This window comes from Pogona vitticeps, chromosome 3 (genome assembly GCF_051106095.1).
Source record: "Pogona vitticeps strain Pit_001003342236 chromosome 3, PviZW2.1, whole genome shotgun sequence".
Classification (NCBI taxonomy): domain Eukaryota; kingdom Metazoa; phylum Chordata; class Lepidosauria; order Squamata; family Agamidae; genus Pogona; species Pogona vitticeps.
This window is the reverse complement of record NC_135785.1, coordinates 80,141,508-80,167,836: the sequence shown is the minus strand read 5'-3', so window position 1 is coordinate 80,167,836 and position 26,329 is coordinate 80,141,508. Positions and strand designations below refer to the sequence as shown.

The window sequence follows — 26,329 nt, the reverse complement described above, 5'->3', positions numbered from 1 at the left end:
GGTAGAACATTTCAAATTGAACTGATTTTTAAAATTTTTACTATGATGCTTATGGAGCAGACAAAAAATGGTGCCCTAGAGTATGCTGACAAGAATATGACTTGAATCCAGTGGTATCACGTGTGAGCTGTAAAGCTTCTGCTTACGTAAGGGGGATCTACAATTTATTCTGATGCATGGATACATCTGCTCCTTATCCTATGCCATTCTGAGAATTCTCCAGTTTTTGGTAGGAAGAAACAAAGGTGCCATAGTGGGAAGGAGTAAGAGGGCCAAGCCAAATTCTGTAAGTAGAACCATGCTCTCAGTGATTAGTACTGAAGCCTAGAATATATTTATGTTTCTATGTATGTAAGGGTGTGTGAATCTAGCATTTGAAATCTTAGTTTATTTTCCTGATGACCGTGGTGCTGTTTGAGCAAAGGAAGTGCATGACAGCACAGCAATAGTATTGCAATTTCATTTTGAACTACAAAAAGCAATGCTGTTTTGTAAAGTTTGAAAATCAAACAAACAAAAGCTAAAACTAATACAGTATATTGGCCTTCTGTTGCAGACAGCCCATTGAGCAAGCAGAGGTGGATGTTTCCTCCACTATTTCAGGGAAACATTCCCTTTCTCAATTATCGCGACCCTAGCAGAATAGTCCTCCCATGAGGATGCACCTGAGGAACTGATGGATGATGGGGACTCAGGAGAAGAGTCCGAGGAGAAGATGGGACGAGAGAAGATGGTTGAAGTTAAGAGTTCAGTTTAAGGCCTCAAGGCAGAATGCTCAGCTGCCAGGGAGGTCTCTATGTAAGTAAGTGATATCCTCATGAGTAGGCTCTTTCTACCTGGTATACTCAAGGACTGAATCCTCAAACTGGGTTCTTCCCTTTCCAACTGATCACCTGCAGCCAGAAGCTCGATGGAGCTCCAGCATCACATCTGGAAAACAGGCCTTCAGTAGGCTCTGCAAGATGCCTCAGGCTTTTGCTGGTGGCACATGAGTCCCTTGCTCAGGATTGCCTCAACCTCAGACCACCTGGATTGCGTCTTCGATAACAACTTTGGATTGCCTACCTAAGTGTCTCCTTTGGTGAGTTTTGTCAGTGTACGTTATAGCCCACTGTCAGCTGAATGAAATTCCGTGAAGATGGAACAACTGAAACACATTGTAATGCTCCTCAGTTATTTTATTTTTATTGAATTTCATTCATCTGTCAGCTGTTATGATATCTGAGAGCATAAAATATTGATATAAATTCAGCCTCCTGAAATGTTTGTAATGGATGCCCAAGTCGCTCCTGTCAATCACAGCAGAACCTCATGTGCATAAGCCAATGAGAGGACAGGAGAGGCAGGGTTTTGTCAGTTAGAGAGTTAGGGAGAAGAAGGAGTGAGGTTTGCACAGAGAGAGAGAGAGAGAGAGAGAGAGAGAAAGAGAGAGAGAGAGAGAATTATTACTAATAAATATACACTGGTTAAATTGAAAATAAGTAAATAAGAAGTGATCTAATGTGGAACATAAAATATAAGATTTCAATGACTGTGATCTAATGAAAATGATTCTGAGTTACCCTTTCATACCCTTTAACAAAACAAATTCTGTCGTTGGCAGCAAGTGTAAGAGTAACGTTATTTACAGTGTGGATAAAAGAAATCCATTGGTGGCAACGAGGGAGAAAGAAGGGACGTCACCAGCGTGGACCCTGGGCTGAGAGAAACAAACAAGGGCACAGGGTGTACATCACAATGTTCTTGGTAAGCTCATTGAAAATCAGTTCAGTTGAGGCCTCAAAATATAAGAGTGTGTGTCTGTGAAGGTAATGCTGCATCTACTTTTTTGTGTGCACAGTCCTTTATTCTCATAATGGTACAAAAACTGTTCATCTGTAGCTTTTATTTTTCATTCACTTCTTGCCGTCTAATTGGTAAAATGTGAATACATTCATGCAGAAGGAATATTCCCTGTGCGTATTCTGTTTGCTTGTTATGAATTAGGCTGAAGAACAATCACACAACAGCTTTCCTGATAACATAGACCAGGTTTTGGTTGGTTGCCAAATGTTAAAGAAGACTGCTATCAAAAAAGCGACTCTCCATCTTGTGGACAAATATTGACAAAAATGACTTTTCCTTTTAAGTGAGAATTCCCGAAGCATCAACTAAAGGAAAAAGCCAAAGCCATTTGACTGCTTGTTAATCAACCCATTTCTCAAGGTTGTTCTCAGAATTAAATAACATGAGTCCTATGCAGGAAAAGCAAGGTTAATGGTGGGGAAAAATGAATACACATACAGTATTATCATATATAAAAGTCAGTTGTTCATTCAAATAATCTGTAAGGGCAATCAGCCTTTGAAAAGATGCCACAGATGTAATAATTTAAACAGAACTTTTTTTTACATATATGAAGTAAATGCAATCAGGAAAATGTAGGAATATTTTTAAATAGGTAATATTGTTTTTCATTTTATTTCTTTTTTGCAGTCTTTTTGTGGCAAGCATTTGGTGAAATCAATGACTAAACATATGCTATATTAATTGCATGGCTTGCAGTCAATTATGGTAGGATTTTTTTAAGGTGTATCCAAAAAGGGGCATTAAACTATTTCCTAAAAAAGACCTCACAGGTAGGAACTTCTTTTCTTTTCCCTAATTGCCATATAAATGGTGTGACTGATGTCAAGACTGAGGCTCTGGAAGGGTCAAACCTCCCCTACTGTGATTTGTCAGACAGCATCATCCTAAACCAATCCGTATTCACAAAACAGGAAATCAGTGTTGTCCATGGGTCAGGCTGTTAGCCCTGTCCAAAGAAATCAATTCCCTTCACAGCAAGGACCAGGCAGATACAAGGTCTTTGGCAGTCCATTTGTCAAAAATTCAACAATCTGGACAGACAGACCACACAAGAGGTAAGAAGTAAACTTCCACATTGTCTTACATAATGGCTCCACTGGCATCATACCCAGAATTTCTCACTTCCATCAAGCATCTCTTTGGTATCCACAATGTTGTCTCTACCTTTGTTCTAATCTTTTCAACTTACACTTCTTCTTGGAACAAATGGATATCATACTCTATTGCATGGGCTTCATCTTCTGATGCATTTCTATTGACTGAATTGCTTTTGGAAGTTTTTCAAGTAACACTGATAACTAAATTCCCCTTGCACACTTGACCTCCCTGGCTGCATGAGGCCTTCCTCCTCTTCTGAAGCTGACTCAGCAAGGTGAGGCATGACACCAACCCATGTGTGGAAGTCCCAAAATAACCTCCTCCCTTCCATGCCCAGGATTAAAAATAAACGTTAAAATTATTTGATGTCATTGCAAGTGATTAACAAAACACGTCATTCAGTGCTGAAATACTGATCACAGGAATGTTTCTTTATTTAAATCATCACATGAAAAAAACAAGACTAGTCAATGTCTTAATTGCATCACAAAAAATTTAAATAGGGGACTTTTCAAGTCTACAGGGACTTTTCTTCAAGTTGGGTACTGAAGAATATGGGGTGGGATCAGAGTGGGAAACAGAATAATCCAAAAACTATCCTGGCTGAATTTGTATGCCTTGGCTTTAGAGAAAATTATTATGGAGTCCTGTAAACGGCTCATTGCTAAAATTTAGTAGTGTTGGAATGAATATTGCTGAAGGTAGAGCCATGTACTTGAGGCCTTTGGACTATCACTGTAACCAATTGATTTTTCAAAAGGAACTTTCCAAGCAATGTCTTCATAAAGATAATTCATTTTTCTTCCATGTTATATCTTGTTATATTTTATCAATGGAACATCAGAGTTATATGGGAAAATCCATATTGATGGATTTGTTCCTCTTCTGAGCTTTTGGCAGTATAAGACCATGAACCACAGTAACAGAATGTGATTTATATTATTACCAGTGAAAGTTTCTTGATTTCCCCTCAGATATAACACTGCTTAAGGTTCAATAGTGCCCATACATTACAGATATTAGTCCACATGGAACTACAAAATATGCCATCAGGGCAGTTTGAAGACAGAGTGGGGAACTGTGAGAATTGTAGAATAATTTTATTAAGGCTGCTTTACTCACAGATGTGTTTCTACAGGACTTCAGTCTTAGAATGGAAAGTACAGCACAGAACAGTAGACTGGATAATTAGTGCTAGTCATTTCCCACAACCTGAATTCCAAATTAGCATATATTTGAATTAAAGTTTACTGAATTCTTGCTTAATGGAGTAAGTAGAGTAGGCCCATTGGCTCCATGAGTATTTGGTATGTCAACTCGTCCATAAATTCAGTTGATTCAAATGGGGCCTACTCTACTTGTAACTTACTTGAACATAAAAAGTTACAACTAGAATAGGGCCTTCTGAATCAATGACTCACCAAATCACTACTGATTCAATGGGCATACTATAGTGTGACTTACTATGCTAAGCATGAGGATTTCTGCCAAAAATGGCCCTTAATCTTAATAAAATATGAAAAAAATCTTAATTAAACCATTAAAATAAAATAAAAAGCAAAGCATGCAACCACTTAAAAACTGTTCAGCAACTAAGACATGCTAAAAGCCTGGCTGAACAAAAATTTATTTGTCCACAAGCAGAAGGACAACAAAGATACCCTTCTTTGCCAGGGAGTTAGCCTGACAGCACCCAGAAGAAGGAGACATCTTGTGTCCCCAACAAACATGCCTCCAGTGCTGGATGACATCACCCTGCGGTTTCTTATATATGGTGAAAAGCATGGAAAACAAGATGGAGCCCTAAAGGACATCATTGGGCAATAGCATTGAGAAGACCCTCAGAAACAAGTAATGAAGTTCATGTCAGTGAAAGATGCTGAGATGGTTTACACATACCAGCCTCATCCAGTGCTCTGTGTAGATTGTAAAAACTGTAAATTTTAAAAAAATAGCAATAGAAGAAATGAACACAACCAAACAGTTAAAAACCCTTTAGCAACAAAGAAGCATAAACTCCAAAGGCCAATCTAAATCAAAGAACATGTAGAGAATCATTCTTGCCATGCTCAACATGCCAGTAAGTAGGGTAAGTGGGGGGCACCAAATCCCCATATATTCTCTCATACTCGACTGGAGACAATATTGCAATTCCGAAAAGGGGAGAAGAGGAGACATGACTTTCACCTGATCCTTAGTGGGTCAGATTTGGGAAGTCTAAGCACTATATTAGGCTTGCAGACCAGAGATTCCCCTCTCCTGATCTACATAATCCATCTCATCTAGAAATCCCTGGAATTTAGAAGCCATCACATATTCCAGCAAGATGTCCAAGAATTTATTATGGGCAAAAAGCCAAAAATTAATGCTATGCCTTTGAGAATTATGAAAACACAATCATATTCCTATGCAAGTGCAATTAAGAACTAAAGGGAAACACAAACTGATTAACTGGGGAAGGATTACAGATGATAGAGCACCATATTTTTCCCTTTCTTTTTGCTTAATATAAACTGTTATTATGTGGCAATTACAGGAGACTTTCTTGAGCAGGTATCTTCCAGATGTGCTGCACTACAAATTTCACCATCTTTTGTAAGTAGTGCAAAATGGACTCATTGGCTGTGGATAATGTGAGTGGTATTCCAAAAGTTCCGGAAAGGGGCTGTACAGAATGACAATGAAAGTATCTTTTCCAACTTGGGGATCACAGAATTTCCCCAGAAGCTGTCAAATAATTATATCAGAAGTACACTTGAGCAGATTGTTTTCTGCCAAATAATTCTGGGTAGGAAATCCCAGAGGAAAGTAATCCACAAATAGTTCCTGGGAAAGTGAGACAGCGCATTCTGGCATAATTCTGCTGCATGCACATGTTCTCTGGAAAAGGTCATCCAAGGAGCACATAACAAATGTCAGAATTGTCTCACTTCTACCATGGAGAATTATTATGTAAAACTGCTTTTTTAAAAAAATTAAGTAATTTAGAGCTTAACACACAGGCAACTAATAACGTTAAGCCTGAATTGCACGTTGCTATCGCTGTTGAAAAAGAAAACATACCTTAAATATGACTAAAACTCATGTTTAACCTATTTGTGATTTGTGATTTCTTTTCTATACTTTTAGAGTTTCTTCAGTTTTGCTTTCTGTTATGAATATAATGAGATGCTACTAATTCAGTATGTTGGCAAAACTGCTTTTTCACATGTGCTGTAATAGGACAAAAGGATGCGGGAAATGATATCACACGCAGGGATGTACTGTCATTTTCAAGGGAAAACAGTTGGAATATCTATGAATTATGAAATTATGCAAACACAACCATTTTATTTTAAAACAACCTGCTGTAACAGCAAGATGACATTCAAATTTTGGTTCATTGTCACAGCTTAGTGTGAACAAAACTCACATTTGTTTACAATTTATGGAACCAATAAAGTGTTTTTTTCCCCCTGAGAATTGTGTTAACGCTGTACCTGCTGTTTAGAAATGTTTTGACCACTAAAATGAGACTTGACAATCTACGTTTGACTAGGAATTTGCCTTGGACGTTTCCAGTAAACATGGAAGAAATATATAAGAACCGATTAAGCTTCACTAAAGCTCTTTACACAGTGATGTACTGCCAAGATTTTATACAAGGTTTCCAAGCAAAATGTTCTGTCACAGCTTCAGATAAATCCTAGATGCCTGGCATGTTCCCAGGGGATGGCAACCTAATCGCTTGCTTTTCATTTTTAAAGCAAAATACTTTGTCATAACAAAGGACAGAAGCATCAGCACTTGACAGACAAGCAGATTTGGGGAACATGTTAATTTCCTGTACCTTTAAAAAAAGCATAAAGTGTTACTCTACTTATAACACACAGCAACACTTAAAAATGGGAAGCGTCATTCTCTAGTTGCCCATCTGGCACAAGTGTCTGTCTCTGGCTTGAAGGCCTAGCAAAAGAGAAAAAAAATATTGTGCTAGACTATACCCCAGTTTCTCTTATCTAGCCACAGAGCTACCAACACTGACAATCAATTTCATCCACCCCCATACTATCAGATTGGATTGATGCAACAAGCTGCAAATACTATCCCCATAGGGACTACACTCACCATAGTTCTCATTCTGGGCAGAAAATCAGTATTCTAGAAAATAGTTCCAACTAATCAAATAGAGCAAACCAGGGATCACACACCAGTATTTTTGATGAATTTGGTTGATTCGCGCTACAGTGGTACCTCGACTTACGAACATCTCTACTTATGAATATTTTGAGTTACGAACGACTTCGACTTGCAAATGGAACTTTGACTCATGAACGGGAAAAAAAACTGTCCTGCCTTTTTTTGACCTAAGTTCATCTTAGGTCAAAAGAAGAAAAAAGAAAAAAAATCTCCCCCTAGTGGTAGAGTACGGATTAACCAGCTTTGCATTAGTTCCTATGGGAACTAATGCCTCTACTTGCGAACAGCACCTCAACATAAGAACGAAAAACAGCCAAAACGGATTAAATGGTTTTCAATGCATTCCTATGGGAAATTTAGCCTTGACTTACGAACATTTCGACGTACGAACGCCATTCCAATACGGATTAAGTCTGTAAATCGAGGCACCACTGTACTTGGAAGTTACTGTTCCAAGTTGTTTTCCAGAATATTGACTTTCTGCCCAGAATGGTACTGGAGTATGTTTCCTTTGGATATTTTGTGGCATGCACCCTATCTTGCCATTTGTGGCCTTTGAATTTTGTTACCTTGTCCGACTCAGAAGCTGCTGTTCTAGGCTATGTTCTGGAATATAGATTTTCCTGAACAGCTGTAGTTGAGTCGTTTCTGGGGATGTTTTTTGGCTTGCTACATCAGTCCCCTCTAATTACATGGGACTAATGAATTTGGTTGGCTTCTGTTTTGAACTTGCTGTTCAGGCCATTCTGTTCTGTTCTAATTGGTTTCTGGTGAACAGTTTGTAACTGTATGAACAGTTAATGAAAGAATACTATCTGATCATTTCTAAAATATTGTTGTTACGTATGTCTATACTGTCTTAATAGTTTGGGAATCATTTTTTATAACCAAGTGCCCATTCTAGTCTGTTCTATTCTGGCTTTTTCCTACTCCTTTTTCCCACGAAATTTCAGGAACAAAATCTCCATGCTGTAATACATTATGTGATATAAATAACACATTCTACCAAGGATCCTACTTCTATATGTTTTCTTAGATTATTTCAAACCCAATCATAATTAGATAGTATTGTAGATTCTTTATGTCTGTCTGTCTGTCTGTCTGTCTGTCTGTCTGTCTGTCTGTCTATCTGTCTGTCTGTCTGTCTATCTATCTATCTATCTATCTATCTATCTATCTATCTATCTATCTATCTATCTATCTATCTATCTATCTATCTATCTATCTATCTATCTATCTATCTATCTATCTATCCTGCTAATATTATTTGTATCATTCCTAGAAACAAAATAACAGAGGTTCCTCTGACAGTTTTTATTATGTCTTGATTATGTTAGGGTCTAATATCTTAACTGAGATTGCTCACATCAACTGAACATATGGTTGAAGTCTGAGAAGATTTACTTGTTTAAAATACCTCTTGCCTTTCCAACATTTTCAAGGTGTTTCTTGTAAATACACTATAGACCTCAATAAAATAACGGGTATCTAACAAGCCAAAAATGGAAGGAAAACATTTCTAGTTATAAACAAACAGAAGGATTTCTATTCTATCAGCAACATTTTTTCAAAACTCTTTTTATACTTCTATTTTTCAGTCATAGGTAGTCAAACTCTCCTCTACACTGAGGTCAGAACAACAAGAAAAAAATGTTTTAAACATGATAGAATCCTGATAAATCAAGATGGCATTTAAATGGATTTAATCAGATGCATGTAACTGGGCTTCAATCCACCTTGTTGCTGGCCATGGTCAGGATCCCTGGCACAGCTTTTGCTGGTGGACACCTGTTTTATACCATTTCAATCCAGGAAATTTCAGCGGAACAAATGTCATGTAAATTTGAGTAATTTGGATTAATAAACTTGCACACTGGACTGTGCTGCAGTCAGTGGGAAAAATCGTTGCAACATTTTAGAATTCAACTACATTTAAGAATTTTAGCGCTGTACTCTTAAATTTCAATTCACAGGCCCATAAGAAAATTAAAATTATTTCTTTGCTAATCAATATGCAAAGTATGGAGGAAGTCTAACACGTTATTTTCGATAGAATCTAAATACTTGCAGCAATTGCACTAAATATGGCCTTCAGTGCACAACTGAAACTATTACACATGGGCATACACTTTAATGTATCCAGTAATTACACCACTTACCATTGAAGAGAAGTTCTCCAAAGAGGCACTAGGACTGCCAGCATTACACTTAAAATTCAAATTTTGGTCTGTCTCTCTGTTCCCCATATCGCGGCTCAGTGACCTGTCTGACTTTGTGGATATTTTCTGGAAGGCAATGCAGGTCATCCCCATGAAGTTAGATGGCTTGATCATAAAAGCCTCCAGAGCAATATTAAGGGAAACCTATCAAAACAAATAGGAGGAACGTATATACCATTTACATATTTTAAGGCACTCAGTTGTATAAAGGCCACACCATGCTGTTTGCATATTCTGTAAAGTTTTTAATACAAATGCATCAATATCAGCATTCATATACAACAATGCTTTTAGATAACTTGTGGAAAATAAAATAACTTGAAGCTCCATTTTTATTTATACATACATAAGAAAATGTTTCTCACTTATTTTTCACTAATAAGGTCATTTTTACCTTATTTTGTCACAATAATCAAAACACCTATTCCTAAAAGTACAGTGAAATTCAACCATATTTGGAATGAACACGAACTGCTGACATTTGACTACTGAATTTCTGCCTTCAGTGAAAAATAAGAATTCAGTCCCTGTTGCTATGCAATGGTTTGATCCATGTTACCATGGAAAAATGTGACTAGGATATTAAGTTTCACTAGGATATATACAGTCTTCAGGGATGGCCTCTCTGAACCAGCACATCTGCATCAATGTATTCTAATTTCTGGTGTAAAGTGATGATTAACTTTATTCCTTACTGTGTCCTGGGGTAATGGAAGGATAGAGGAGATATAGTGACAGCAATTGTCAAAAATGTTTTAATTTGCTAAATGGGATCATTTACATCTTCAAGAGGACATGACACAGTCTCCATGAATCAACTCACTAACTGTTTGCTGGCCAGGCTCCAAAATGAACAGAAGTTGTTTGGTTGTGTGAAGTTAAGCTGGGAAGCCTATAAGCCTGGCCTTATTTACCAGTTGCAGTTTAGTTTACACAAGTTTAAACAAGTGGAGAGGCCAAGGCCAGATAAGCAAAGTATGCATGCCTTCTCCCAACAACAAAAAGAAAACTGTCCTGTGTCTTTTTAATAAAAAAAACAGACCAGTATTTTACACACATACAGTAAAGACATCCACATTGCTACTAGGCAGCTGTTAGGTAACTCTTCCTCCAATCCATGTATGTCTTCAATACCTAGAACGCAGCTATAGTTTGCTTGGAACTTTTTCAGAGCATTATAGGGACACAAAATACATTTTGGATGAAACCTGCAACCATTCCTTCTGGCAGAATACACACGGTGAACTTCAGAACAAAATTATTTAAAAAGGGAAGGGGTTTTGTTTAGAGAAACTGCCCTGTAGTCTATTTTGCCACAAAGATCTAGGAAAACAGTCTTAATAGGTGTTCCCAGACACAGATTTTCCATCTGCTTCAAAGCCTCCCACAAGTATCTTGCCACCATTAAAATTTTAAACACTAATTGGCCGAAATCCTGTTGTTTAGCATAACATCTAGAAATTAAAAAGGGAAAAATGAAGGGAAAAAACAACTTCAGAAAGCTTAAGTCCCCCAAATAGAAGATAAACTAATGATTTTAACATTGTATGTGTGAGATGTGCCTTAACATCAAACACCTATATTTTTCCAAAGCAGTCCTTGTTTCTTCCTCCTGGAATAATATCCCCAAAGCCACAAACAAATCTCAATACCTTTGATATGACTAGTGTATTGGTGGTCAGAGTTTGATTTGCAATGTGCTCCAAGCACTGTACAATCTTAGTACAAGCTTTATCTTCCTTCTGTGCCATCCATAATACATGGTCATTTACTAGCATTATATTGCTGGCAATCTCAACTACAGCATCTGCAAGCTGGTGGGAGGACGAAAGAAGGAAAAAAAGAGATAATGCAAAGTATCTGACTACTGCACAAGTGTAACATAAAAATACAATTAAGAACAGCTGCATTTTACTAGTCTATCAAGCACTTTGGGAGTACTTGTTTCTAGAGCATTAGTTTACATTCATATATTTACATGAGTAAATTGATTTCTTATGGACATGCCTCTTCCAGTGTCTATGATTGTAATACCAAACCTATTTCAGTGTTACATGAGCCCAAGCGACTGGTATATCAACATTACAACATAGGGCCCACTGGGGATATTTATGGAAAACAACCTGTGGGGATTTTTTTTTTACCAGGATTATTCCCTGGCTACCAATATAATCCAAAACAATCCTGAAGCAAATGCAAGGTACAGAAAAAACCATTATGTTCCTTGTTTCTCTTTTATTTTTTAAAAAAATATGTGCTGCATTTATTTCTAAGCAATATTCAGTTCTAAATGACATATAAAACAAATACATCAACAGTTTGCATAAGTGACTTCTAACTGGGACATAAAGAACCTCCGCAAGAGCCTCACATGGTTCATATGACCCAGCCTTGACAATATGTAAAACAATGATCATAGGAAACCAAAGTTAATCAGCTTAAATTCTGTTGGACTGAGTCCACATATCTTGCTCACCTGCAGGCATCAATTTCCCCAGGCACAACCCTTAATGGAAAAACAGGAAGTATGTATATGAGATACTCATTATGACAGGATCGGATTACTGTGGCTAGTTTTAGAGCAAGAGTTCTTTATCACCCCTACACAGCTGATGGGCCACAACCAATCCACCTAGTATGTCTGGCACAGAGGTGATAAATGCAGGCACTCACAGCAACTCGTATCTGTTTTGTGAATTTCAGCCATGTAGAAATCTTAATGACCCATTTTGGACACCATGCTCAGAGCTTCAAAGAGGTAGGGTCTTAGATGATAACTCCCATGATCCCCCAGCAAACATGGCATACCAAGCTATGAGCTGCATTTACTAGAGATCAAAAGCTGATCAATTCTATCAAGTCAATTGTGACTTAAGGTGAGAGAAAGAAATGTTTTACAATTTCCTTCTTCTGGGGGCATCCTGGAACTCTGCAGCTTGCCCAAGGCCACATAGGCTGGCTCTTCTGGGATGCACAGTGGGCAATTGAACTCCCAACCTCTGGCTTTACAGCCAGATACCTAACTCACTGAGCTCTCCCACCAGCTATATACTTGTGCACAAATAGTATTAAAATTATCTGCCCTATTTGTGGGGGGGAAAGCCTGCATTTTATCAAACTTTTCCAGGAGAATGAGAACATCTGCAACAATTCCTCAAAGGTAGGGCTCACCATTTGAATTTTCGGGGGATTTGCATGCTAATGGCAACAACATATTTTGCACTGGTAACTTGACTTCCATTGTGTGTTTCCTGTACCATGTCTTCTTACTTTACAACATTGTGGTGATGGTGATAGCCAGGAGTCTTTGCCTTGGCAGTTGCCTCAATTTCACCATAAGAGAGGCACCCATCAAAGAATGGTGCAGAAACTTTCAGAAATAATTCTGCAATGTGGCCATCAACTTCTAGGACAGAGTTTACCAATAGAACATGGAGGGACATGACATTTAATTTACTATTATGTATTCATTTGAACTTTGGCTAGGCTTGCTTTGTGACCCAGAACAATCTGCTTTCTGTGGAATATTTATAGTTCTGTGGAATTTTTATAGTTCAGCTAGTTGGCCTATTTGGAATGGACTGAGTGTACACTAGGTGTCTTTTTCACTTCTTCACTAGGTACGTGAAAAAAGAATACGTGGAAAAAATACAGCGCTTGGAAAGAAGAGGGAAAGGTGGGCCTCATGGTTTTTAAACATAGGATGAGAACTGAGCTATGTGACTAGGGAGGAAGAAAAAAAGAATGGGGCGGTTCATTAGGGTGAACGAAGAAGGCAGATGGAGTACTATGGGGCATGGGTGAGCGGGTGAATGTGCAACAATTGGCTCTCTAGCCAAGCAACAATCGATAAAGTCACACATAGAAAAAAAAATGGGACTGAGAGTCAGGAACCCATTAGCCACTCAACAAAAGCTAAAGGATTAAAGTAAAAGAATGGAACGTTGCTGCTGAGGAGCATTCAGAAAACATTTAGAGAGAGGGATGATGCAAGTCAAGTCATAAAGGATACTTGTAACTAGACCAAAACGGCATTTGGCAGGTATTGGCAGACATTAATGTCAGAACAGCCATTTCCCATAATCTGGCCATCTCATGATTATGTGTAGTCGTTTCTCTATTAATACACATTTCAAAAGACATTTTGCATGTACTTCAGCTTGGGTTTATGATGTTGCATATCAATCAGTAGCACTAAAATGTTAACATTGTAAACTTGGAAGCCAAATATCCTTCGACGCTTAACATCAAAGCAAGTCAAATATGGTAATTGTAACTACAGTGAATTCCAAAATATCTATATGCAACAAATTCCTTCAAGAATTGAAAGACTTTTTTTTTACACGTACATAGTTGTCATTAACATAAACAATTTCTCATAGTCTCAGGATTGCATAAGTCTTTGGATAAGAATTTCTGTTTAAAAACTAATATGCACATAGATAGATGCAAGCTCTTCAGAAATACCCTGAAACAATGACCAACAACACAACTTTCAAATTAACATAATCAGAATAAATGACTTTAATTCAAATGTCTACCTTTGTAGAAAAGTCTTCAGGAGTTAATTTCAGAATAGTATATACCGGTAATTCAAAAGAAAAATAAGGTGTACACTAAAAGTATCTGGTTGAAACCCTACACTCTTGTAAAAGACAGAAATGCATTTTAAATATTTGACACTAGATAACATATAACAGGCTTCTATCTTAAATGTACACCTTGCTGTTTCAACATTAAACAATCACATATTCATTAACCAAGCAGTATCTTACATCTTTTGTTTCATCCAAGTACACCATCAGCTTTTCCAGCATGTATGCCAAATAGATAATATCCATCTTATCTGCAAAGCCAGCAGCATCCCTTGTATAGGTTGCAAGCTGATGAGAAAATTCAAGTGCATTGGTGGCATTAAGATGCATCTGAAACAAAATTACAAATGGACAGTTGGATCTCTAAGTCAGCTAAAAGGTTTAACCCCAGTTGCCTCCTTGCAGATGAGGACTGTCACTGAATATAAAGTTCATTCTCAACCTAGACCTTTACAGTCTAAAATACTGTTGAACTTGCTGAGCCACCAAACAAGTTTATATACACTTTATACCTTGTAGACATCAACCTTCCCTTTCACAATTTTAGTAGCATCAGTTCCCATCCTGATTCAGGGGCTTAATAACTGTGCAAAGTACAATGCAATAAAAAAAAAAGCAAAGTGTGCTGCTTATATACCGCCCCATAGCGCTTCAAGCACTCTCTGGGCAGTTTACAAGTTAATTATGCAGGCTACACAATGAGAATGATATCTGAGAATCTGTATCGTAAGGAATTTTCTTGCTCAGACCTAGAATACTTGTAAAGGTTGTACACTCCAGTATTATAGATCCTGTCCTTGTTACATGCCTTAGATAACAAAAAGATATACTTTGGTTTCTGTGCAATATGCTGATAAGAGATACTGTATATATAGCATATATAGTACAATCTATGTATACTGTATTGGCAAAGTGACATTTTACCTGACTAAAGGCATGAAGGACTTGTGTTGCTTCTTGTGAGTAAGGACACGCAGAATAACTTTCTTCAGCCCATTGACCTGTGCGGTTACACTTACGCCATGCTTTTGATTCTTCTGCTTCATTCAGAAGGGAAGCTGAATTTAGTGTATACCGAAGACATGGATGGTAAGCAGTTATACCAGCCAGAGTTTTTGGCCATCTAAAAAGAAAATAAAAACAAGCAGTGTCGACATGATGTTAAACCCTCTCAAACAGTGGTTCCCAAGCTGGGGCAACCCAGGTGCTCTAGGACTGCAACTCCCAGAAGCCTTCACCACTAGCTGTGTTACCCAGGATTTCTGGGAGTTGCAGTCCAAGAACAACTCAGTTATCTAAGGTTGGGAACCACTGCTCTAAAAGCAAGGTTGCACTCCTATAAGAACTTTATAGGAAATACGAGCCATTGAACTTGGAGGTACTCCCAAGTAAATGGGTATTGCTCTCTGCACATCAAGTGACTCCCTTAAACTGGAAACTATGGCACTTCTCTTTGTCTGTTTCATATTGCATGTTATTCTCTAGTACAGTGGGGTCTTGACTTAAGAACGGCTTGAGTTAAGAACATTTTGACTTAAGAACCGCTCTCATAGGAAAATATTGACTTGACTTAAGTACTTAGATTTGAGTTAAGAACTGAAAAAAAACCATGTGGGAGGCAGGGAAAGTGCAAAATGTGAACTTTCAGTTAACTGTTGGCCAGTGAAAAGGGTGCCTGTCTGCTTCCTCACTCCTCCCAGCGTTTAGAGAGTGGATTGGGAGACAGTCTTCAGGCTGCCTGGTACTGTACTTGCCTGGACTGTATTTTCCCTGCCTTCCCTTAACCTTTCTTGACCTAAGAAAAAAAGAAACAAAATATCCCCCTCTAGTGGTCAAAGGCGGAATAGCAGCTTCCCATTAGTTTCTATGGACGGAAAAGAGCAGATACGGATTAAATGGTTTTCAATGCATTCCTATGGGAAATGCAGATTTGACTTGAGAACTTTTTGACTTGAGATCCGCCTTCCAATACGGATTAAGTTCTCAAGTCAAGACCCCACTGTACTCTATGTATCAAATACATCGCCAATAAATAGTGAAAGAAACATCAAACAGACAGCTAGTTTGGAATTCAGTATCCTAGACTTCAGTACAACAAATGTTATAATTACAATAGCAAGCTTTATAAGTTTTGGGTAGATTCAGCAATGAAATCCCTCTGTCTAACGGCATTAGAGATAGCACAACCTGTTCCACTGCCCTGGCAGTTCCTGCTCATAATGTGGAATGGGTAGATGAAATTCATTGATATTATTACTGCTCAACCTGCTCCCTCCCTTCTTTCCTTTCCTCTTTCCTTCTCCCCACACCACCAGGAACCCTGTAATGTACTCCTTGCCCAGCTCTGACCCTCCAGGAATGCAACTTGTGTTTAGCTGGACACAGTTGCCCAACTCTGGATCTTCTAAAACAAAAGCTGCTCCTATTCCCAGCATTTCAGACCCAGTCATATAAGCTAGGTATTGTTGCCAAGGCAATACTCCCCTTTGAGTCCACGAAAAAGAAATCTACTGAGAGGCCAACTCTTCTCATTATGCATCTGTGCCAGCTGGGCACTGATACACAGCTGACACTGAACCCTTGATCACTGGGGCTTTTGATTGGCACTTGTGTTGTCCATCTCCTTCTGCTTTGGGCTTCCTTATTCTGTTACACTCTGTTCCTTTCATTTTCTGAGTGGGACTTGGTGGGCCCAAATATTCTTTTCTCAAGTATTCCAGCTTCTTCTTCTTACCACCAAAGCACTGAAGCAATATTCAGTGCTTCAGAGGTACCCTATTCAGTCTGAGCACTGCTTTGAGGTCTTTGTTTCTAAAGAGAAACCAACAAATGCCAAAGCTTCAATTTAGGTTTCAAATAATATCTGAAGCCAAAGGATACACACTTAGTCTCAATAATATTTGCAATCTTATTTAACAATCAATGAAATCAATTTTTTTTCCTCCTCCCTTTCTCTTCCTCATCCTTTTCTAATCATGTCTATTAGATTGTTAGCATACAGGCAGAGCCTGCAGTGTCAAGTTTTCGTAATTTCTAGGTATATCATTCTCATTATCAGTAGCAATGGTCAGGGGCTGATCTACTATGGAACTAATGAAGCTCAGGCTTCAGAGCCCTTAATCCTGAATGGGTCCCAGAAGGAACTTTAGTTCATTAAAAAAAAGAAAGAAAGAACAGTAGTTACCCAGACCTTGTTTCTCGTTGCAAAGGGCCCCACCCCACCCCAAATATAGGTCTGTCACTGGCAGTGGTAGCAGTCATAGTATCATTAACATTAATGCTTTGCTTGTGATAGTAAAGTACCATGCAAGGTGAGAGGAAAAATGTATACTACAGAGTCCCCTTCCTCCCATCCTTATGCTGTTATATAGATTTTGGCCACAGATTGACCAATGTTAGTGTTTCTTTCTTTCTGTTGTGTTTTTAAATGGGGCTTAAATCATATTAGTTTTAATCTGAAAGTTTATTAATAGTGTTTTCATTTTGTAATTTGGAGGAGGCCTAAATTTAAATTGTAAAGAGCCTTGAGTCCTATAAGGGAGAAAGGTGGGAGAAAGAAAGAAAGAAAGAAAGAAAGAAAGAAAGAAAGAAAGAAAGAAAGAAAGAAAGAAAGAAAGAAAGACAGACAGACAGACAGACAGACAGACAGACAGACAGACAGACAGACAGACAGACAGACAGACAGACAGACAGACAGATAGATAGATAGATAGATAGATAGATAGATAGATATTTTGTCATCTCTGGTTATCAGTTTTACCTTGAGAGAAAAATTATGACAGTGCTGAAAATTTTAGCTGCCAGAAAGCAAGATAGATTAAAACTCTTTCTTTTCACTTACTAACATTATATTTTTGCATCTAGATAGTTTATTTTTAAATAAAGGACCATTCCATCCTATAATTCTCAGCTGTATTCTGAAGTGGCTTAACAGTGTCTTTAACACTAGGTCCTGTGACATCTAACAGATTTGCAATCCAGAATCTGTTTTGCTCTGTTCAGTTGTTATCTAAGCATGTACAGTCCACACGCTTTGAGATCAGTGCATTACCCCCAACCCTTCTTTCATTTCTTTTAGTATGAGAAAATATCAGATCAAAGAGGGACAGATTGCTGTACACAGGTCTTTTTTTCAAGTTCTGGCTTATGTGAAGAGCCTCACACTGTTGCTTTTAAGTGCTGAAAGTGACAATGAAGGGTCTGAGGCTAGTATGCTCCCCTCAATATGTGTGAGCTCCACACCTAACAACTGAGTATAGTGTCTGTATCAGCAGAACAAGAAAACAGAACATTCATATATAGTAACAACAAAATGGAAGACACTGGCAATTACTTTAATTTGGTATTAAAACAAAGTATTTGACATCTTGTTTTGCAAAAGGTGTTGATGTATTAGACATTCACACAGTCTAAATAAGCTGTAACTTTTTTTGTTCTGCACAAAACTACAACAGGAAAAAAATGGTCTTCATTTTCCCCATCTTGCTAGTCACTGATATAATTTACTTCAGAGAGAAAAGAAAGAGTTCAAAATGGAGCAGGGTCAGAATTTTATAAATAATGAACACCTAGGAGAAACTGCAGAGCATTTTATCTTGCTTCTGGATGGTATGTCACTTCTGGTGAACTACTGATTGCACTGGTATTTATTTAGCTGTAGCTATTCTTCTTAGTAGTTTGTTCTACAGGGTGCTTTGTCTGGGAGACGGTTTTTCAACAGTAGATGCACTAGGGTTTTACAGTTCTAAAATCTCAGTGTTTAATATTTGGAAATCCTGAGACACAATCTCTTTTCCCCTTTACAGACAAAATTTAATGAGAGAAAAACAAAACAAACGTAACCATCATCTCATAACAGCTTTTGTTCACCGAGGCTTGCATTACAAATCTTTACAGCAAGTTTTCAATTACAAATACCACCTGGGCTGTCAGCTCAAAAGACTCAACCTTTCCATTACGTTTAATGCTTCTCTTTCCTTTTAAAACGAAAAGTCCTTTTAAAAGTTCTGCTTCTGTAGTCATGATGTCTTGCTTCCTACATATTTGCTATAATATCAGCACCTCAAAGACCTTTTCATCATAAATTATTGGCATACAAGCAGCATCCGAGAGGAGAAACCTTTCAAGGAAGCTTCAGGTGTTAATGTTAACTTTAGTTCCAAAGACGTTCTCCTGAATTGTGAATTCATTACTTTGAAATGCCAAAAGAATGCATGGACTCAGCATGCTTTTGATGTACGTTTCTAAAATAAATTTCTGCAGACTTTCTGAAAGATGATCAATAAGGCCAGAAATGTGAATTCTTTGGCTTTTTTGATTTATAGAAAATGAAATGGAAAAACGCCTTTGGCGCTAGTTGAGCACTTATATTTTTTTTATTTATAAGGAAGAGGATGACATTTACTGGCAAAGGAGTGAAGGGTTTCTTAATGAAAGGTGCATTATGTAGCAGTCAGTACAAGTTTATCTAATATATTTTAAAAGTGACTCATTACAGAGGACCTCAAGTTGAGCTTTTCTGTTATGAGTTGAAATGCAGCATGTCTACTGCAGGGATTACAATATATCCTTTTGAACTGTTCAAAGAAAAGCAAGGATATTTATTTTATTTTATTTTTTTACTTTCAGAAAGTTGTGTGCCACTTTCAGTGAGCACTCCGTCAAGATTTACCATACTGGCAATTACAGTGAAACAATAAAACAAAAATTTTAATATGAAAACTATGCAGGTTAAAACTCCACACATAAAACTACTGGGGGCTGATTATACTATCAAAAGATAAAATAAAAAGGACAAACGCTGGCTCTACGGCTTGGAGATGGGGATGAGCACCACGCCCTAGAGTCGGACACAACTGGACTAAATGTCAAGGGGAACCTTTCCCTTTCAATATCATGTATTTCACTTCTCTAGGAAAACATACTAATTCATACTTATCGTATGCTAATTGCAGTGCTAACTCCCTCGAATATTATTTATTTGGCAAAGCTTCTTATAAGGGCTAACATAAAACTTTCAGTCAAACAATCTGCTGTTCTCAACTAGAGCATACCCACTGAATCAATTCCTGAAAGTTGTAGACTGATTTATCAGCAGACTGATTTAGTCAGTTTGCTCAATTTTGGAGTAATAATTGGTCTTTGGTCTTCTCCTAAACATATACACTTAGTCATGCATTTGGTCCCCCTTGCTAAAACTCATAGGAATCCTCAATTTTAGTCATTGGAAATGCTAAATAAATGCTTAAAACATTTATTACCTGCTCTTCGATCTTGACTCTCAGCGATGTGTACAGAGAGAATTGTTCATTAGATCTCTGTGACTCTGCAGGGGCCAAAGGGCACAGAAATATCCAAATGCAACAGAGTCTAGCAACTTGGGAGCCTAGTTCTGTGTCATCTATCACTAGCCTACGTGAAAGAAACTTGTTTGATCAAAAGGAAAGCTTCCAGTACATGCTGGAAGCATAAGACAAGCTTACTGTGCAAGAAAGATAAAGCTACCGTATTTTTTGCACCATAAGACGCACTTTTTCCCCACAAAACAGGGGGGTGGAAAGTCTATGCGTCTTATGGAGCGAAGAAAACAGATTATATTTTCCTGTTTTCTTCTCCTAAAAAATTAGTGCGTCTTATGGAAAGGTGCGTCTTATGGAGCGAAAAATACGGGTAATTTCTGTCTGATTATTTATATGTTTTCAAAAGAAGAAAAACATACCTGAAATCTCCTTTATTGTTAATTATTCTTTCAGCAGGACAATAAGGCGCAGCTGTTTCCAGTACAACAATCTCTACCTGCTTAGATATGTTCCCATAGGAGTTGCTGACCATACACTCCCACATTCCTGTTGCATCAGTATCGATGCTGGACAAGATAAGCTCACTGCAAAAGATTTAACAGGAAACAATTATCAATCTGACTTGAAGTTATGCAACTCAGAGCATCCTTCCTTCATTTGGTCAGAGTTCTATAGACTTAATGAGGATCTGGACCTGCTTGTAGGCTTCACTTAATCTGCTCTGATGTATTAATTCACAGACTGCTGTACAAACCCAACTGCTTGAGATCGGAAGATAGTACTATTATATAAGCATATTTGTTCTTGAAGGCATGCAATGGGTACTGGCCACATGAAGGACAGCTCACAACGTCAATTTCTGATATCCAGTTCTACTTAACAATATACCTATAAATATTTATGTTAGTAAATTGTTATGCTTCCTCTGAAAGTAACTGTAACTGTTAATGAAGATGTTGGATTGAAGACAGAATTGCAGTACAATTCTAACTGAAAGATATGCTGGCTACTGAGAGCTGGAAAGCACAGAAGGCTCTTGGGCCATCACAACTTCCCTTGTGCTAGCTCTCACGAGATTTGCCAGCTGAAGAATCTCTGAGAGCTATTCTGCTAGCACAAGTGCTGTGGTTAAGATTAATCAGAAAATGCATTTAAAAGAGAGTCAAAAAAGAACAAGGTTACAGAAGAGTTGAGGAATACCATGCCCAAACCTCCTCCAGCCCTGAGACATAGTTGTTATTATGTGCTGTCAAGTCACCCGAGACTTATAGCAACCCTACAGTATATCACAGCAGTGAGTACACCCCCTCTCATTTCATAAATATTTTAGTATATTTTTTCATGTGACAGCAGTGAAGAAATGACACTTGGCTACAATGTGAAGCAGTGCGTATACAGCTTGTATACCCCTTACAAGGAATATTACTTACTCCTTCCTTCGTAAATGTGCTGTCCCCTCAAAATAATGCAACACACAGCCATTCATGTCTAAACCGCTGGAAACAAAAGTGAGTACGTCCCTAAGTGACAATGTACAAATTGGGCACAAAGTGCCAATATTTTGTGTGGTCACCATTATTTTCGAGCACTGCCTTAACCCTCTTGTGCATAGAGCTCAACAGAGCTTCACAGGTTGCCACTGGAGTCCGCTTCCACTCCTCCATGACGACATCACAGAGCTGGTGGATGTTAGAGACCTTGTTCACCTCCACCTTCCATTTCAGGATGCCCCACAGATGCTCAATAGGGTTTAGGTCTGCAGACATGCTTGGTCAGTCCATCACTTCTATGATATACTCACTTCTATGATATACTGTATGAATATCTCTAATATGTCCTGTCCTCAACTGTTATGCTATTTTCTGTTCATGGACTTGGGAGGTTTTTGGATTCAGCACAGCCTCAGCTGGCCTAGCATCAATTAAGCTGACCTGAATTACACCCTTGATCATCTGCCATCGAAATCAATTGGATAGAAATCATTATTAACATATCCTGTTGGTTTCAAATACTTCAATTCAACTACCTTAGGTCCAGTGATTCTGTGATCATTAACTAAAACTGCAAGTAATTTCACAATAACTATTGGTGTTCTCAGAAACTTTGTTATTTCCTTTAAAAAGCCAATGATATGACATATAGTGGCTAATTATAGAATACAGAATAAATTTGTATATCCTTATTTATATCTACCCCATTTTGTGCACTACTCCATTAATTCAAGGAAGTTCCTTGCTTGCTGTCTGGATCTTTTATACATCCAGAATTCAAAATGAACAAGAGTAAACATTTCATTAAGAGGTGAACTGACAGATTTAACAACACCAGAATACTGAATTTAAAACATTTCACCACAGGTTTTCTTTCAGACACAACAATGGTAGGTACGTCTGAGCACTGGTTGCTAATATTCTCTTTTGATCCTTCACAGAAAGCATTTTTTTTAAAAAATGTGGTAAATAGCCTTCAGTTAAAATGATTCTACAGCATGAATTTATCTCCTAGGGATTCAGTTTTATTTTGCTGCTGTAACTTTAAATATTGCTTAGAGTTTATTCTATTTAGTTTTGGCCCTGAGCTTACAAGGGTGGAAACTCCCTAGTGTGCTTTTAGAACATATCTTACTTACTCCTTCCGTCGTTCATGAGGCACTGTAATATTTAACCCTTTCACAGAAAGTCACTAGTACATAGACCAACCCACCAAAACATCAAGAAGTGATAATTTTGTGGCAAGCATTCATGGTAATTAGAAGTTAATATTTTAATTTTTAAAACATTCAGTTATAACTCTAATAATTGCTGCTAACTCACAAGAATTTATATATAAACAGTTTTTTTGACTGTAAGACATGCCAGATGCTTATAACTGACATTGGATTGGACTAAAATGTCAGCACAAGGTATTATTTTCCTTGCAAAGAAGTGGATTGCTATAAAGGTTAAAGAAACTGGCTTGTGAGATAAAACCTAGATATCTCAGATGACAGCATTGCCATTCAAGCTATGTTGACCCATCAGGCCAGTCAACAGCTTCCATAAAGGTGATATTGGGTGACCTTTACTGTATAATCTCTCAGCTGTGTAGGCAGCTTAAACACAAAATTGCTACTCTCACTCCTTCTATCTTTTTCTTTAAAGCTGATATGCACTTTCTTGGGGCTCACCATTTTAACACTTCCCTGTCATTGTGTTTTAAACTCTCTTCAAGTAAGACTCTGGAATATAAATTGGAAAGATGTAAGCCCATTCTTCTCTCTCCTGAGCTAGTATAGTATACAGTTTTGTGTGTATAAACACCAGGAAAAAAAAGCTACATTCCTTGTCTCTACTAATTTTGGCTGTGTTGGCCTGACACAATATCTCAACAAGGAATTTTCAGACATCATCAAGGACTGTCAACACTGCAAGATGCCTCACCACCAGCCAAGCGTGAAAGAAAAAACCCTTCCCCTCCACACATTGCAAAATACAGAGGTAAATGTACAACATATTTCTAGGGTCCTTTCCTTTCAAGAAGCAAAGCGCACACACACAGAGCAAGCACACAGAGGAAGGGGGGGGTCTTTTCTGGCCTATAGCAACCATGATAGGCATTTTAAGGTTTTTGATATGTTCAAGGAACAGTTTTCATGGCTGAGCAGGGACTTGATCGCAGATTTCCTGTGTTTGCCTGCTGAACAGGAGGGCAGAAACTGATTTTCCTACTCTTCCTCATTTTGCCATCTTCTACAATCTCCTGAAAATGCTCATTTTAGACAGATGGATGCTGCACACTGGGTGAAGTGGCTGTGGTACAAGAGAAGGTGAAAATGGTGGAAAACATGGGGGGCATCTTCTGTCAGTCTCCAGTCTTCCCTTTCCCCATCAGTCCTTAGCACCACAAGCCTCTCCCCTGAGTATAGTCCCCTAACCCTCAAAGATGGTGAATGCGCATGTATTTGACTTCAGCCATAGCTAAGAGGGCCTTCTTAAATGAACAGTGCAAAGAAATAGAGGAAAATAATAGAAAGGAGAAAACCAGAGATCTGTTCAAGAAAATTGGAGATATTAAAGGAACATTTTGTACAGAGATGGACATGATAAAGGACAAAAATGGTAGGGACATAACAGAAGCAGAAGACATCAAGAAGAGGTGGCAATAATACACATAATTACTGTATACCAGAAAGATTTGGGTGTCCCAGATAACCCAGATAGTGTGGTTGCTGACCTTGAGCCAAACATGCTGGAGAGTGAAGTCAAATGGGCCTTAGAAAGTATGGATAACAACAAGGCCAGTGGAGGTAATGGCATACCAGTTGAACTATTTAAAATCTTAAAATATGATGTTGTTAAGGTGATACACTCAATATGCCAGCAAGTTTAGAAAACTCCGCAGTGGTCCAGCTCTCACTTGGAAAAAATCAGTCTACATCCCAACCCTAAAGAAGGGCAGTGCCAAAGAATGCTCCAACTACTGTACAATTGCACTCATCTCACATGCTAGCAAGATTATGCTCAAAATCCTTCGAGGTAAGCTTCAGCAGTATGTGGACTGAGAACTCCCAGAAGTTCAAGCTTCATTTTAAAGGGGCAGACAAACTACAGACCCAATTGCTAACATGCACTGGATTATGGAGAAGACCAGAGAATTTTTTTAAAAAATCTACTTCTGCTTCACTGACTATGCAAAAGCCTTTGACTTTGTGGACCACAGCAAACTATGGCAAGTTCTTAAAGAAATGAGAGTGCCTGACTACCTTATCAATCTCCTGAGAAATCTCTATGTGGGACAGGAAGCAACAGTTAGACCTGAATATGGAACAACTGATTGGTTCAAAATTGGGAAAGGAGTACGAGAAGGCTGTATATTGTCCCCCTGCTTATTTAACTTATATGCAGAATACATCATGCAAAAGGCAGGACTGGAAGAATCCCAAGCCGGAATTAAGATTGATGGAAGAAATATCAACAACCTCAGATATGCAGATGATACCACTCTGATGGCAGAAAGTGAGGAGGAATTAAAGAACCTCTTAATGAGGGTGAAAGAGGAGAGCGCAAAAATAGTCTGAAACTCAACATCAAAAAAACCTAAGATCATGGCCACTGGTCCCATCACCTCCTGGCAAATAGGAGGGGAAGATATGAAGGCAGTGACAGATGTTACCTTCTTGGGCTCCATGATCACTTCAGATGGTGACAGCAGCCACGAAATTAGAACATGCCTGCTTCTTGGGAGGAAAGTGATGACAAGCCTAGACAGCATCTTAAAAAGCAGAGACATCACCTTGCCGACAAAGGTCCACATAGTCAAAGCTATGGTTTTTCCAGTAGCAATGTATAGAAGTGAGAGCTGGACCATGAAGAAGGCTGACCGCCGAAGAATTTATGCTTTTGAATTTTGGTGCTGGAGGCGACTCTCTAGAGTCCCCCGGACTGCAAGGAGATCAAACCTATCCATTCTGAAGGAAATCTACCCTGAGTGCTCACTGGAAGGACAGATCCTGAGGCTGAGGCTTCAATACTTTGGCCATCTCATGAGAAGAGAAATCTCCTTGGAAAAGACCCTGATGTTAGAAAAGTGTGAAGATGAGGAGAAGGGGACGATAGAGGATGAGATGAATGGACAGTGTCATAGAAGCTACCAGCATGAATTTGATTAAATTCCGGGAGGCAGTGGAAGACAGGAGGGCCTGGCATGCTCTGGTCCATGGGATCACAAAGAGTTGGACATGACTTAACGACTAAACAACAACAACAACATAGCTAAATCTGAGCCGACCGGATAGCTCAGTGGTTTAGGTTGGGAGTCTGATGCCTCTAGTAGAGCCAGCCTATGTGGCCTTGGGCAAACTGCAGAGTCCAAAGATGTCTCCAGAATGTGGCAAACCACTTCTGAGTATTCACTACGTTGAAAATCCTGAAAAGAGTCACTGTAAGTCAGAATTAATGTAACAGCATATGATTATTACGATAGCTAGTATCTTAGGTTTGCTCACCAAACACAATGCATCATGGGCTCTACAGATACTGTGACTGGTTTTCATGAATGTACTATCTTTCAAAAATGAAAAGGACAGTAATATGCATTCAGTAGATTTTTATAA

The 26,329-nt window shown here is 38.3% G+C and overlaps 1 protein-coding gene across 3 annotated transcripts in view; it reads right to left on the bottom strand.

The window, feature by feature from the left end:
- ADGRA1 (adhesion G protein-coupled receptor A1) overlaps nt 1-26,329 on the bottom strand; it is a 453,957-nt gene that overhangs the window by 196,415 nt on the left and 231,213 nt on the right. For all 3 annotated transcript variants that reach the window (XM_078391268.1, XM_020795002.3, XM_020795003.3), the window contains exons 8-12: nt 20,658-20,822; nt 14,864-15,062; nt 14,120-14,269; nt 10,997-11,158; nt 9,285-9,488 (exon numbers count right to left, since the gene is read on the bottom strand). In XM_078391268.1, the coding sequence (XP_078247394.1) occupies nt 9,285-9,488; nt 10,997-11,158; nt 14,120-14,269; nt 14,864-15,062; nt 20,658-20,822 (880 nt within the window). The remainder of the gene's footprint in view (nt 1-9,284; nt 9,489-10,996; nt 11,159-14,119; nt 14,270-14,863; nt 15,063-20,657; nt 20,823-26,329) is intronic.